Genomic DNA, 16489 nt, shown 5'->3' on the forward strand with positions numbered 1-16489 from the left:
CCCCCCCCCCCCCCCCCCCCCCCCCCCCCCCCCCCCCCCCCAGAAAATGCAATGAAAAGGGCTCAAGGGCTGAGAATGTGACAAGGATATCACTCAACAATTAACATGGGCAAAACAAACAGCATAGGGAGATAAATATAATTTCTTACCTCTTACTAACAGACTACTGCAGTGAGAAACTAAAAACAAAGAGCCCCAACCATACTCTCCCACCTCCTCCCCTCAAGCAGCACAGGGGAAGGGGGAATGGGGGCTGCAGTCAGTCCCTAATGCTTCATCTCCGCCGCTCCTTCACGGTCACTCTCTGCCTCTGCTCCATGTGGGGTCCCTCCCACGGGATGTTATCCTTCCAGAACTGACCCTGCGGGGGCTGCCCACAGGCAGCAGCTCTTCAAGAACTGCTCCCACGGGGTCCATCCCCCAGGAGCAAACTGCTCCAGAACAGGTCCCCCACATGTGGGTGGCAGCTCCCCCCAGACCCCCTGCTCCTGCGTGGGCTCCTCTCCACGGGCTGCAGCTCTGGCCTGGGGCCTTCTCCTGCAGGGGCTCTCCATGGGCCACAGCCTCCTCCAGGCCACATCCACCTGCTCCACCAGGGGCTCTTCCATGGGCTGCAGCGTGGAGATCTGCTCCACGTGGGACCCATGGGCTGCAGGGGGACAGCCTGCTCCACCAGGGGCCTCTCCACAGGCCTCAGGGGAACTTCTACTCCATTCCTGGAACACCTCCTGCCCTCCTTCTGCACTGACATCTTCTCCCTGGCATCTGTAGGGCTTGTTCTCACTCCTCACTCTCGCAGCTGCTGTAGTACTGCATTTAATTTTCTCTTTTTTAAGTCTGCTCTCACAGAGGTGCAAACAACATCAGTTATGGGCTTGGCTCTGGCCAGTGGTGAGTCCTTTTGGAGCCATCTGAAACTGGGCCTTATCTAACATGAGGCAGGTTCTGGATTCTTCTCACAGAAGCCACCCGTAAACCGAAAACCTTGCCATGTAAATCCAATATATCCAATATGCTTGGATGCTTTCCTTTTTTAACAGTCAGAAATCCCAGGGGAATATTAAAATAAAATGAAATGAAACGTTTTAAGTTAAATATACTTGCATAAAGTTACCCCCTAAGAGTTGTAGGAAAATAAAGATAATCAAAAGCTAACATTATTGGTTTGATTGTCTCAGTGGAGAACCGACCAGGGCTTATACAGTTGAGGGAAACCTGAGTTGTGTTCACATCTCTGGACCTGGGTGTTAAGTGGTGCCAGCATCACATATGGTTGTACAGGCCACTTGCACAGTCTTCAGAAACAGCAGCACACTCAGAAGTATACTACTCTAAAAGGAAACTCATATATTGCTTCCTTGATATATCATCCTTCTAGTTTGGTATACAGTATAGTTACAAGAACCTCCTTTAAAGCAAGAACAGCTGCTGCTGTTTCTTCTGACATACCAATTAGTGTGGTGCAGTGGGTACTGTATAAATAAATGGGAGGATTCTAAACCCTTCTGTGCTTGTTTATACACAGTGCTGTCTCTGTACAGTTGGGAAAGCTGAATCCCATGATGTCCTTTGCTTGTGCTGATCTAAATTAGACAGGAGAAAAAGTCCTTACTTTCCTTTTATACTGTTGTTCTGCTTTACCGTGCTAGTTTGTGCCATCCAGCATCATCTTATGTCAGACAGATTCTCCCACCCACCAATAAACATGTGAATGACAGTGATGACTGCTCTTGTACTTTGAGAGCAACAGAAAAAAGTCCTCACTTTCTTCTTGTTTTGTAACTACTTCAGAGTAACTCCACAAAACTGAATTACAATGATCCAGGATTTCATTAGTACAAGCAATATGAGGATCAGGTGTAAAAAGTACCGGATGGCTTAGAAATAATGCCTTTCTGTAACAGGAGTTCTGCTTGAGATACTGCCTAAAAGGGCTTGACATTGTAGCTGCCAAAACCTCCAAGTTATACAATACTTTAAATAGTAATAAAAGTGTAAGAGCCTTTAAAGTGGGGTAGCATTTGCACATCCTCCTTTGATGTGCACCTCAAAATGATCATCTCTTTTTGCTCCCCATAGGGGCCGTGGGGGTGCAATTCCTCCGCCCCCACCTGGACGAGGTGCCCAAGCCCCCAGAGGAGCACCAGTGACACGTGGAGCACTTCCCGTCCCACCAGTAGCAAGGGGCGTTCCTACCCCTCGAGCAAGGGGTGCCCCAGCAGTGCCAGGCTACAGACCACCCCCGCCACCTGCACATGAGGCATATGAAGAATATGTAAGTAACCACATGCATTAATAACAGATGTAAACCAAAGTGGTGAAGTTTGTGTACCTCTGAAGTTGGAGACTCTAGTCCAATAATTACTCTGTCTCTACTGTGTACCTCCTGCTGATGAATTACAGCCTAGGTGATATAATGTGGTCTTTTGGGTGATTGGCATTTACAGAGTTTTTCACAGCTTAGTTTTGGATATGAGAAGGTCATGCTGGTTAGCTCTCACTATATCATGTAAAAGCAATACAGACTGTAATGTAGTCTAAAGACAGTATTATAGTTGGAAATCGGTGTTTACTGTAGGCAAGTTCTTAGGAATAACAAATTATATCCTTTGTGAGAAACTAAGATTTTTATTTTGTTCTTCTGAATCCTTCTTTTTGGATAAATATATATACACGTATATTTATTTGTACTCATAATTGTTTTACAGATACATAACAAATAGAAACTCACTTAATTTTCATATAAACTGATATAATAATGCACATTTATTGAGGAGCAGTATTAACTGTCACCTTTCCTTATGAGGTGTTAAAAGTAATTGTGCTGTAAACGTAAAAGCTTTCAAGACATCCTTATTAATGTTCCCCTCCTGCAACTATCACCATAACAACAGATATTCAAGTAGAGGAGAAGGTACCATCAAATATAGTGTCTGACTTTTTCCTGAAGTAGCAAATCCAAAGGTAAGATGAACATCCTGTCCACTCTGTAATTCTGTCACTATTGAGAGAATGCAATTGTATTCAATTAGTGGTTTTCCTGGAACAAAAGAAATTGAAATAGAAATGAATCATTGTTGGTAAAGGTTTACCATCTATATTTGTAGAATATGGGTTAGATCACAGCTACTTCAAATCAGGGGCACACATTCTGTCAATGACAAAAATCACAACTGAAAAGCAGCTGCAAAAAAGGAGGTAAATTAAGTCACTTTCTGTTATTATTTGCCTCAACATAGTTTCCATCTTTAAATGAGTATAAAGCCCTTCTTAAAATAAAAGGATTTTTTTTAAAAAAGTAAAACCTCTCATTTACATATAATATATAATCTGTTGGTTGCAAAATGTATAAGATCTTCCTGTTCTGTGCAGAACTGTGTATTTTCCTAATCTACACATAACAAGTTTCAAAACAGGATCCTTGAGGATCCTTGTAATTTAAGATTAAGATTATGAATGAAGAAAACCTTTTTTTTTTTTTTTTTTTTTCTTTTTCAACTCCAGTACTGGTAAATGTCCTAGGGTATTAAGCAAATTTCAGGAAACATTTCTTAGGCATTTTTCTGGATGGCAAATATACAGAAAACAGCAGTTGAGGCAGCTGGATTACAGAAGGTTAGGAAACCATTCATCCAGTTCCACATTGCTTTTCCTCTCAGGAACACCAAATATACTCAAAATTAAAAGTTAATTTAGGTTATAATAGAGTATTCCGATAAAAACTAACAAACACATTCGTGTTTCTACTTTGCTTACCTACATGATAGCAAGCATCTTGTCTTTTGGATATCCTTCAGTCTCCTATGTCCTATCAAAGTCTATATTCCCAGCAGGCTTTCTCAGACTTCCTGTCATCCAATAGTTTGCAATGAAAATCTCTCTCTTCACAATTTGGAGAGACTTGTAAGCATAATCCAAATACATTCTGCTATTATATGGACTGAGATAATAATTAAAGCTCTATTGGTGTGCAAGTAGAAGGAGAAGTTCAGTGTGAATTTTGTAAATAATATCTTAGGGGAAATATTTTGAATTTTGAACAAAGTAATCAACACAGGTTTTCTTCCCACACAATTTGCAATTGCATCACACATCTGTCTGCATGCTTAAACCAATTGAATCTATTTGTTGACCAGCCACAAATGTCATGTGTAATTGTTGTTCTTTCACACTCAATCCTAGAGATGAAAAACTAATTTACAATGAATAATTTATCCAATTTACTTTGTCTCATTTTTGTCTTGTAGGCAATTCACAAGCATATTACGATTTCTTTATGTGTTTATGTCTTTCATTTTTGAGTACAGTATTCCTCTACAAATTTTACATAGTATATGCAAGCACCTTTTGTTTGATTAGTTGTGCATATGAATGCAGTGTCATTGTCTGTCAGTATCCATATACAATCATTTGAATGCTGAGTTGAAAGTGAACTCAAGAAATAGAATATGATGGCCGCAGCAGATTTTTTTTAATGTGTTTCCTGGAAAAATATATATATAGAGAGAGAGATATTTTCTCAGTTCTTTTAATCGGAGATTGTATTGATTTTTGACCTTGAAACAATGAACCGTCCAAATCATTCTGGATAAGCATTTAAAAGTTTGGATCACTCTTCTGTAATTATTTAATATTTTGCATTTTCCTAATGGCCTTTGGAGAGTCCATAAAACAAAATGCCTAAAAAGGTTTCTCAGTAAAAGTGAAACTTTGTTACTGTGATGAATGTATTCATGTTCAAAATTTTAATGTAAAGTTCAACCAAAAGAAAATAATTCTGAACAACCCTTAGAATAGAGGGAGGCTAGACAGGGAGGTGTCCACTTTGGCAGCCCTTGGGCAATGTGACACACTTCAAGCCTTTTTCTTCACTTGCTTTTGAAACAGATGTATAGCTTTTATTGGGTCTAGCTTAATTTATTTGAGAAACTTCTGAAGATCACCTACAGGAAGAGGAGGTACAGATATCAAAAAGCATATGCAAAGAAAAGTAATGCTTACTGCTTGACCTTCCCTTGCCTTAAAAACAGTTCATTGTGTGTGAATTTAGATGGAGGGCTCAATGAATAACTGGTGTACAGCTTCTTGGATCAGAGAGGTTGTCATATGTTTGTAACATGGTGAGTCAGAGTACTCTTCAAAGAGCCTAACCTTAGTTCAGTGCAACTACTTGCACTACATGCTCTGTTCAAGATGTTCACTAGAGTGCAGTTTGGAGCAGAAGCTTGAATGATCAACGTGAACTTTCCTTAGAAGAAGCTTATTTTACAAAGCTGAACTTGACCCTTTGTCATTACCCTCTGGGACACAGTTTTATATCCCTAATCCACACGTGCTGCCATACTGAAGATGTCCCTAGAGGCTGAAAAGGGTTCAAACCTGATAAGAAAAACAGCCTTCTGAACCTCAGGTTCTATTTTAGTTGTTTTTTATTTGTTTGTTTTACATTTGTTTGTTTACTGGAAACCACACAGTGTGGTTGCCCATTAAATGCATTATGGATAATACTCAGAATCCATCCACAAATACAGTACACAAATTAATTTGAATTATTGCTTAAGCCTTCTTTCCAAGTCTAGTAATATATGCCACCACCAGTTGGCAGCAATGTCTCTGTCTAGAACTTTTTAGAAGTACTGATTTACTACTGAGCTCCACTGTTACTCAAAGGGTGCTGAGAGGGCAGCAATGCCAGCAGGTTTTAATGAAAAAATGGCTGTTTGGAATTTGTCAAATTCAGTTTTTAAATTAGGTTCACATTCTAAATTTCAAAAGACAGCAATGTTTTGAGTAGAGAGAAAGTTACTGGAATTGTTTTTTAATTGCCTCTTCTAGACTTATATCTTAGGCAGTTGTTGTTTGAAGTATTAGTTTTGCCTGTGAGACAGCTGATGTCTGATCTACAAATCTTATGATTCTGTATCAGTGAACCAAGATAGGAGATAGTAAATAAAAATTAGTTCAGACATTGTTTCAGCCCTGCATCATCACCTTATTGACAAGGCCAATGAGAAGATTGATTTTATGCCATTTTTTCATTACAGTTTTTAAGATTTGTTTGGTTGAACATCTACTTTTATCAGCTACTTGAAATACAGGGGGGGACTTCTGGAGCCTTTTTTTTTTCAGCAAGAGTAAGCAATTTTAAAAGCTAAACTCCTATTGGCAACTTTAGAGACAGCAAAAGGATGATAGACATGACTGATGGTTACTGATGATAGACAGTAGCATGGCAGAGAGTAGTGCTTGAGTAGATATTCCACTAAAAGGAACATCCTACTTAAGAACCAGACTTTTTCACTCAAGTTAACAGAAAGATATTTAAACAGTGCTTAGCTCAAATATAAACCAAAAATGCAGTTCCTTTCTGGTCATGCTTTGGAATTGATATGACTCTGGAGCTGTATTTCTGTCTTCTTAATCTGAATGAGCTGTGATAAAAACAATGATGTTTTTTCTTTACATTTTAAGAGCTATGGTAAACCTTGTTAAGAGGTCTAATGCAAATATAGAAGTGACTTAGCACTTGTTTCCTTATTCCAGATGCAAAGAATTACAAAACAGAATACATTTTAGACTAGTATACACATAATTTTAAATTTTACTTGCATTTACAGTTTAGTTCCTGAATGAAAAAGGGAAGGACTTCCAAGTAGCTATGGCATGGTCCTAAGAAAATGAGAGTAACTTGTAATTTAAGTTAGTGTTAATATTTCTAATAATATAAATTTGCTTTACTAGGCATTTATGGACTGCTTTAAACAAAATGAAAAGCAAAGTGAATATGCCAAATTTCCAGCAAATATAATGGAATATCATAATTCTATGCAATATTTTCATATATTAAATATTCAGGACTTTTCTGCAGCACCAAAGCTACTCATCTTAATATGAATACCTAGATGAGGCTCTTGTATTTACAAAGCAATATATATATATATATATTTTTTTCCAAGATATATGCCAATCCATCATGACACTGAGAAACTGGTGCAGCTCCTATGTATAGGACAGACAGATGAAAGAGCAATTTTCAATGCAAACCTTTTTCTCACCTCTGATTTTACTGATCAAACTGGCCAAAAACAGCTTCTGGTTGTCTTCTGGAATAGTGAAGAGCAACTCTTTTACAAAGTCACTGGAAAAGAACCACGCAATAAGATAGACATTGTTTTTAATGTCATGCTGTTCTTCTCCTTTCAAGCTATTTAAAATGAAAGCAAATGTCACACTAAGCTTTTCATTCTAAACCCAATGGTTATTTACTTTTTTCAATAGTTTTCAAACAATCTGAAACAACTATGCTCATGTTTACCCAGTGCCAACCTAGATAATGAAAAGACTGTCAATAAGAGGCATTTTGTCACACTTCAGCATTTTTAAAAGAACAATCAGCATTTACATGTGACTACAATCCCAAAATTGAGTTTGTGGATGCTTTGCTTAATATTTTAAACTAGAATTCTTAGGGCTTTTAAATCCATTCTATCTGCTACTTTAATTGCAGATGGAAACTGTGTATAAAGACCTGCACTTCTGCTTCATGGCATGTTTGTGCCTGTATTAGTGCTTCTATGATTATGTTAAAGTGAGCAATTGGTACTTGATTCTGCTACTTTTAAAGTCAATTCCTATAATCCCAGTGGACCATTCTCAGTGAGAGTGAGAGCAGGACAACTAAGGATACTTATTCTAATTCTTAAAACACTGAAATACATTGGCCAAAATTACATTCAAAGGTGGGTTTTTTTGTTTTGTTTTGTTTTGTTCTGTTTTTCTAAATTGGTATTTCTACGTTTTAAGATGTGCCATTTATTTATTCTGTGGTCCTTTTGCATGAAAAAGAATCAATTAAGAACGTACTGGGACTAAAGATCATTTGAACAAAGCTGGAATTATAGACATGGGAATCTGCATGGCAGAATGACATATTGATTAAATATGATTGATTACCTAATTATACCCAACACACTTAGAATAAGAGCTAAACTATATTCAACTTACATCTGTTTTGACTTGAAAAATCAAATTTTATTTTTACTATAATAGTGATAATCAGGACAATGTTTGTATTATCTGAAAGATTCTGTTGGGCTTTAAATTGTGAGTGATTGTCTCATGAAGGTAGAGTGGGTTTTCTATTAGTTATTCAAACTTTGGAAAATTTAATACGTTGATAATATAAAAATTATCTCTTTGTAAGAACAAAAATCACAGTCAGCATTAAACCTTCAGTGTCTGAGAACCTGCAGTTTCGCTTACCTGTGCAAAGTGTAATTTGGTTCATATTCTTATAGATGATATTTAAACAAAAAAGGCTTACACCTTGCAACCATGTCCTGAAACAACACATCAATAAATGTGAATATTGCTTTCAAACTCAGCACTGATGTGAATTTCTCAAAAATTGACAATGTGCTGTAGAGTAGGCTATTATATATCTTTCTTTATTTGATTTGATTTGATTTGATTTGATTGTAAAAATATATGTATTCAATGGATTAAACTTTACTTATAAAATATATAAAAGTTTTAACATCTACTTATAAATGCTCCCGAAGGATTTTGTGAAGAAACTTTTCTATTGTCCTCTCTATGCTCTTCTTGCTTTGCAAAAATAATTATCTCCTTGATTTTAGTTATCAAGTTTTCAGTTCAAAAATGTTTTATTTGCTAGACAGAGTATAAAAGAAAATGTTGATGCAGCTTTAGTGTTATACATGATGTTAACACAACTACAACCTAATAAATATTTATATTTGTTATATAGTGATCTAAGTGAAGGGCATCTCTCAAATGATCATCCAGCTTTCAGATGGTCCTTAAATATTCATAGTGTATGCTGTTATATTCAAAGATACTACATAAAAAAATATATGGAGTACTGTCCATAGATACAGAATTTGTCTGTATCATGCAGTAGAATATTTGATCATTAAACAGTGTGATTGTTCAGGAGCCTGTTGCTATAATTATTTGTCTACTATCACTTGTATATGTCACACTTTATCAATTGGTTATTTGTCTGATGGAGAATAGCCTTGGTTGGTATGAAGTGATTCCATAGACATTCACTGGCTAAATTTGATTGTGTGACGGCATTTCCACCCATGTTTTCATTTTTATGACAGGTTCCAAAGGAGAATTATAAGTATGTATTTTGTGCAAATTCATAGAAACTTAGAAGATTCCTGCTAAAAAAAATGGAGTAAACCCAATTTAATTAGAGTTGTTGAGAGTTCAGTTATTGTGTGAATTCAGCAATGTTGAAAAGCCATGTTTTTTTCTTCTCAGAATATCTTAACCAGATTTAGTCTATTGAGATACTATAATGGTAAGTTTTTTGGACTGCAAGACTTTTGGACTGCGAGGTTCATCATAACTGCTGAGTTTCTTAGGAGCCAGGCATACATATAAATTCTGTATTAATGAGAAAAGTTCAGTGCAAGATTCTATTTCTTGCAGACTGGTAAGCAAAGAAAATTCAGCTGTTCCAGACAATTAGAGAAGCCTTTACTTCGGGTTTCAGGAAAGGTACTGGCTGACAAGATGGCACTTATCATCAGACCAACATTGCCTCCAGCATACCAGTCTTACTCATGTATACTAGTATGGCCTTGCAGTAAACACAGATTAGTGACTCTTTATTGTAGTAGATAAACAGAGTGCTCTGTATTTCCGTCGACCTCATGTATAGCTAGCAGTACTACTGTTTTGTGTATTATATTTATTTATAAAGGAATTTTCACACTAGCTAAAACATAAGATTTATTCATGCTGTAAAATGCACAGATTAGGAACCATATTATATTATATTCAATCTTTTATGGACTGTTCAAAATTATTATTTTATTTATCCTACTATTTTAAGGGCAGGTATTTAAAAATACTTTCAGTTACATGAAGCTTTCATCAGCATTCATCTGTTTTCTTCTTTTCCATACATCTATTACATTATAATCTTGCAAAAGAATACTTTTGTATGAAACTTCAAAAGAATACCTATTTAGCAACCGCACTTAAAATCAAAGATAAACATTACAGAGCAGTTTTGTTTCATTTTCTGGCTGATGGGCCTCTTAGACAGTTGCTTCTATCTATTCACTTAATGTTTACTCAGGATAATTGAAAAAGAGGATTTCTATTTGCTACAATAAAAGGCCTGAAAAGTAGTTTTATATGCCTATGAACTTTTTTCTCTCAATATGTTCAGTGCATTTGCAACTCTCAATTTCACTTACACATAGGAAGAAAAAGGTTTGTAGTAGGTGAATTATCTCATGTACTTGGATGCAGAAGCACTTGTTCAGCAGTATGCCTGTTCTTCCTGGTTATTTAAGGAAGGCTCAGATACATACCTTAGACTTTCAAACACATAAGCATGCATTTATATACCCTGTAGGTATGCTGGTATAGACAAAGCTTGCCCCAGCTGTGCCATAGATGCAGGCCATCTACAGGCACATGGCAGTAATTTATTCCCCTGAGGCAGGATGTGAATGTCCCATTATTGAGTACTGTTGGAAGGAGAAAGGTTTATGACTCTACAACTACCTTAGTATTTCCAGAAAATCATTGCTTGGGTATACAGATGCATGCTTACATTCTAATAACCATATGCATATATGTTATCTCTAGCTATAGCACATAAAAATATGGTCCTCTACTTCCAGGCATTCATATAATGAATATTTCTATATAATTCTATATTTCTATATAATTATTCCAGTCATTCATATAATGACTTAATATCGTGCACAGCTCCTCTGTAGCCTACAGTATAAATGTGTAACTGAATAAGGATCAGTATGAAAGATTTTAGATAAATAAATAAATAAATAAATAATACATTTTCTAATTACACACTCTGGGGGAAGAAAATATTCTTCTGCTTTTTCTTTACAGTTATGCTGTAGAAATTTTTTTCCCAGCTTTCTTCCATAGGTCAATGATTAGACCCAAGTAAGGATGTTCAGTATGCTCCTGTCTGAGGCCAGACTGGTGCCACCTAACCACAGGAGCAAAACTGTGGCTCTGTCTCAGAAAACTAGACCTTCAGGATTCTGAAAAACTGGTACAGACCTACCCTAGAAAAAGAGCATTTGATGGTAACCAATTCTTGTTTTGGAAGACATAGCAAACAGTAAATAACCGTGATGCTTGTTGGTATGTATAATCCAGCACTATATATTTGAAATAGGAATAATCAAGTGAAACTAAGGAAAAATAAATTGTTTATTCCTACTTCCATTAACTTATGTGACATGGTTAGACCACTCTGAGCAGAGAGTGGTAGACGTATCATGTGACTCTTAAAAGTAATAGGAAAAAAAGCTATCAGCATATATTTAAAAGACTAATTTCACTTGTATAACCAGATAGGCTGGATTTGTCTTTTTTTTTTTTTTTTTTTTTTTTTTTCCAGCTTTAATTCCTTTAGAAAAGGTGGTATTAAAGTGACAATATATGCTAATTTTTTAAAACAATTGGATCAGATATATTTTATCAAAGATGAAGAGTTAGTATATCTGTCTGAAATGTAGCAAAAATGTTAAAAATATTGATCTTGTTATGAAACTCAGCGCTTTAATTTTGACCTAAAGGGCTTTTAGGGAGTGTAGCAATCACCAGAAGAGGGTGATACAGTATAGTAGCTCCACGATGATAAAGTGGCTGGCTAGAAATTAAAAATGTTCTTTCTCCATACAAACCTGTGTTGTTTTTACATTTGTTTTGTTTTGGTTGGTTGGTTTTTTTTTGTTTTGTTTTTGTTTTGTTTTGTTTTTTCCCAATGAAATTATGCTTGCCTGCCTTTTAATAGCTTCAACAATCATTATAAGTGCTGTTACTCATATACGTCTGATAACTCTCTTTGACTAGGTGCTGTTGTTTCCTAGCTCTTGTCTATATCATATAAAAATGTGTGGAGTGTAACATCTGAAGTCATATACAGTACAACATCTGATTAGTGAAATTAGGTAGGCAAGCACAATTTATATATTAGTATCTTAAGAATACATAAGTATCCTGAGGACCCTCTTGCAAACAGACATTTACTACCGTATGAAATACAGTAAAACTGAATGTAAATATTTCTGAAATGCAGCAAATCTTTCTTAGTGGAGTACCTAACATTACATATCCGTTTCTATCAAGGTGCTTTATGTGTAGTTTTGAGATTAAAATATTAAAATGTATGCTTATTTGTTTTAATACAAATCTCATTTCAAGAATAGATCTTTCCATTTTCATTACCTGTTTGCATGTAATTATTAAAAATGGTTTCTGAGCAAGATTTGGTTTGGTTTGCTCTACTTTTATTGTCAAAATTACTCAGATACGTAAAACTTCATTATGTTGTTTAAAATTTATTTAATTATCAATGATAATAGAAGAATAAGTACTTTTAAACTGAGACAGAATTTTGGAAATTGGGATTTCCAAGCACTTTTGACAGAACAACATTAGTTATCTGAACAGAATGCAAATTTTATCTTTGTCATGCAGAAAATTCCTAATAGAAACAGTCTGTAATAAACTGTTAAAGATTTTACTCTGGTCTGTTGCAATCTGGATATAATTAAAATGTTAAAATTTACACTTCTAATGAAAAATAATATTATAAACAAATAAAAGTAAGTCAAGGTCGTGCCCATCAGGCTGCAGAAGAAAGACAGAATGTGTTTTGCCACAAGTTAAATTTAGTCAAATTTCAAGGTGGACATTATAGCTGACAGAAAAAGAATAATAATTTTTTAAAAGCAGAGAATCAGTGAAACACAAATGATAGCTCTGAGTCCATCTATCAAATAAATTAGAAGCCACAATGCTTTTTCTTTTTTCACTTTCCTGGAAGTGCCCTTTCACTTTATTCCAAGGCCACTTTTCATGCAAACACCCTAAAGAAAACCCCAAAAAACATTCCCATTCAGAGCTCTTCTAACTGATTTCCATTGAGGGACCTGTAAGTTGTCATTTCAAAAACAAACAAACAAGCAAACAAAAACAAAAACAAAACAAAACAAAAAACAGCAGAGTAGCCTTCTATGTGCTACATAGAGCATGAAACAACAAAAGGAAAAAAATGTATATTTTTTTTTTCATTGTATTTTATTCATTTTGCTCATGTTTCATTTGTTTATCTCTAAGGAATAAGACATCTCCCTGATGCAACTAATTTGCCTTGTGTTTGAATGTCTGGCATTTTGTATAGTACTGGAGTATAATTGCAAGTAAGGTTAATACATCCATTTCAGCCACAGCCATAAACTGTATGGCTGAATCAGTGGTTACTATGTATATGTATATATTTTCATGCAAAGTGCCATATGAAAAGGAGTGAGTGTTTTCCTCCTGCAGAATGGGTTGTAGCTCAGTATAAGGTTATATATGATCTATAAGTTGCCCTCTCCTTATTGTCCCTAAGAATGAATATTCAAAGAAATAAATACTAGGCTTTAAGAGATAAGGATAATCTGCATTTTATGTTGGCAGATGGTCATACAAGTCTGTATTCCATCTCCTGAGTGGACTTCAGAAGAATAAGCAGTGTCAAAAACCAAGAATGCATCACTGTAAAATCAGAGTAGCTCTTTTGAAAAAATGAGATGGAGATCAAAGTGAGCAGTTGTATGGCTAGGTGGAATATCAGGTATTCCCAGATAATTACAGCTAAATGGGCTGAAGCAAGTTTTGGTACCCACAAAATACTTAGGTCTGCAGACGCCTTAAAGTGTTACTATATCATATTGCTCTTCTAAAACTTCTAGAGATTTAAAACCTTTACCAGTTGGAAGACAATTTTCAGGCCCTAAATAATCAACAATCCAAGAAACGTTCCCCTGGGCTCAGTATCGGGGCCAGTTTTGTTTAGCATTTTTATCAATGATCTGGATGAGAGGATCAAGGGCACCCTAAGTAAGTTTGCAGATGGTACCAAGTAAGGTGGGACTCTTTAGGGTAGGAAGGCTTTGCAAAGGTATCTGGATAGGCTGGATCAATGGTCTAAGTCTAATCACAAAACATTCAACAAGGCTAAGTTCTGGATCCTGCACTTGGTTTGTGACAACCTCATGCAGTGTAGGATATTGAGTTTCTCAAGTATGTGCAGAGAGAAGCAGGGAGGCTGATGGAGGGACTAGAAAGGAAGAGTTATGAGGAGTGGCTGAGGGAACTGTGTTTTTTTAGTCTAGGGAAAAGAAGGCTGAGGGGAGACCTTATTGCTCTTTTCCTGAAAGGAGGTTGCAATGAGGATGTCACTCTCTTGTCTCAGGTGACAAGTGATAGGATGTGAGGAAATGGTCTCAAGTTGCACCAGAGGAGACTTAGCTCGAAAATCAGGAATACTTAATTCATGGAGAGGGTGGCCAAGCATTGGAATGGGCTGCCCAGAGAAGTGATAGAGTATCCATCCCTGGAGGTATTTAGGAGACATATGGACATGGCACTAAGGGATATGGTTTAATGATGGGACTCAGTAGGTCAGATTGATGGCTGGACTTGGAATTCTTGAAGGTCTTTTCAAACATAATTGATTCTCTGATTTTATGAACAAGGAATTAATGTAAAATAGGTGGCCAAGAAGGCCAATGGCATCCTGGTTTTTATCAGGAAAAGTGTAGCCAGCAGGACCAGGGAGGTGATCATCCCCCTGTACTCAGTTCTGGTGAGTCTGCACCTTGAGTACTGTATTCAGTTTTGGGCCTCTCAGTACAAGAAGGACCCCGGAGCATGTCCAGAGAAGGGCTATGAAGCTGGTGAAGGGTCTGGAACACAAGTCCTAGGAGGAGCAGCTGAGGGAACTGGGGTTGTTTAGTCTGGAGAAGAGGAGGCTCAGGGGACACCTTACTGCTGTCTACAACTACCTGAAAGGAAGCTGTGGGGAGCTGGGGGTTGGCCTCTTCTCACAGGTAACCAGCAATAGGACAAGAGGGAATGGCCTCAAGTTGTGCCAGGAGAGGTTTAGGTTAAAAATTAGGAGACATTTATTCTCAAAAAGAGTAGTCGGGCATTGAAACGGGTTGCCCAGGGAAATGGTGGCATCACAGTCCCTGAGGGTGTTCAAGGAAGGGTTGGACATGGTACTTAGGGACATGGTTTAGTGGGTGGTACTGGTAATAAGGTGATGGTTGGACAAGATTATCTTGAAGGTCTCTTCCAACCTTAATGATTCTATGATTCTATGGACATTTTTTGATGGATGGAGTTAAGACAGTGGGCTGAAATTACTAGGTGTTGCTAACCTTATACTTGTAGGTAGCTAGAAGAAGGGATGTGAAATTTGTGCAGTTATCTTTTATTGAGCATAGTTTAGATCTGCTTTGGAAGCTATAAGCTTAAAAGTAACATTTCAGTGTGTGCCAAGCAGGAAATTATTTCCCTCAAAACTGTGGTGCAACGTGGTCTTTCAAGTGGTTTCTGAAGTGACCTAGTTAGTAGGCACTGTGTATCTCTATCAGACAAATCATAAAATGTAAAAGATTGCCTAAATATTAGTACAATCCAGTTGTAGTGGCTTGATTTATTTTAATTGATATAATGATTATTGGATTTTAGATTAGTAGTTTAGAATTAAATACCCCTAAAGCAAATCACAAAAGACAAATCGACTCTTTGGATTAGAATTGCTTGTCATTTATAGTCCTTGAAGGGGAAAAAGTACAAATAAATGTCCAACAAAAAAGCCTTGTTTAACTTTTAGTAGCAGCTTGAAAAGGTCAGAGATACAGAAGCTATCCTTTACCAGACTTGGAGAAAAAAAACATCATACGTAATCTTTCAACTGAGAGGCTTATTGCACGCAACACGAATGTAAAGATTATTCCAAGGGGTGCTAGCCACTGTATGAGTTGACCTTGTGATTTACAGCTGCAATACCATGCCCTGCATGAATTTCATGACATAACAATCTGTCAGTTCTTGCAGATATAAAGTCAGCCCTCAGAGATAATTGTGTCAGCCACACAATGATGGTCATTTCAGGATGTAACTACCTTTTCTTAGCTTAATAATAAAATGACGATGTGATTTAAAAATGTCATGCCTTACTTATAAGGCTAACAATCCTGTTAAACTGTAATACAGGTGATAGATATTGTAAGGTACTGTAAGAACTAATCTAGTCTGAAGTAATGTATTGGATCTATTGCAAAGTGGATAGGAACTGTCAAAAGTCCATAAGCAAATTAGAAAAAAGATTGATGTGGTAACCAGGTTACTTAGTGAGATATTAAAAATATTCACAATAATATTTATTCAGATACGGAGAAACATAATTCCAGCTACTTTCAGCTGTTAAGTGCTAAGATACAATTTATTTATGTTTAGTCTAAATTCTGCGATTCTTTAGCTGGTGTACAAATATAAGACATGAATATGCCTCATTCTTGGAAGAGTTTCCATTGTATGTAAGAGTTTCCTGTAGTGATATACCAATCAGCATGATGACTGAGCTGACAAAAGCATGCTCTATAAGGGCTGATTCTTTAGA

The 16489-nt window shown here is 36.4% G+C and overlaps 1 protein-coding gene across 7 annotated transcripts in view; it reads left to right on the top strand.

Moving 5' to 3' along the window:
- Positions 1–16489, top strand: part of KHDRBS2 (KH RNA binding domain containing, signal transduction associated 2) — a 381354-nt gene that overhangs the window by 242914 nt on the left and 121951 nt on the right. For all 7 annotated transcript variants that reach the window (XR_004749882.1, XR_004749880.1, XR_004749879.1 and 4 more), the window contains exon 6: positions 2080–2275. Coding sequence is in view for 3 of the 7 variants with exons in the window: in XM_035323020.1 (XP_035178911.1) it covers positions 2080–2275 (196 nt within the window). In the remaining 4 variants the exon portion in view is untranslated. The remainder of the gene's footprint in view (positions 1–2079; positions 2276–16489) is intronic.

The sequence above is a fragment of the Oxyura jamaicensis genome, chromosome 3 (assembly GCF_011077185.1).
Source record: "Oxyura jamaicensis isolate SHBP4307 breed ruddy duck chromosome 3, BPBGC_Ojam_1.0, whole genome shotgun sequence".
NCBI classification, from domain to species: Eukaryota; Metazoa; Chordata; class Aves; order Anseriformes; family Anatidae; genus Oxyura; species Oxyura jamaicensis.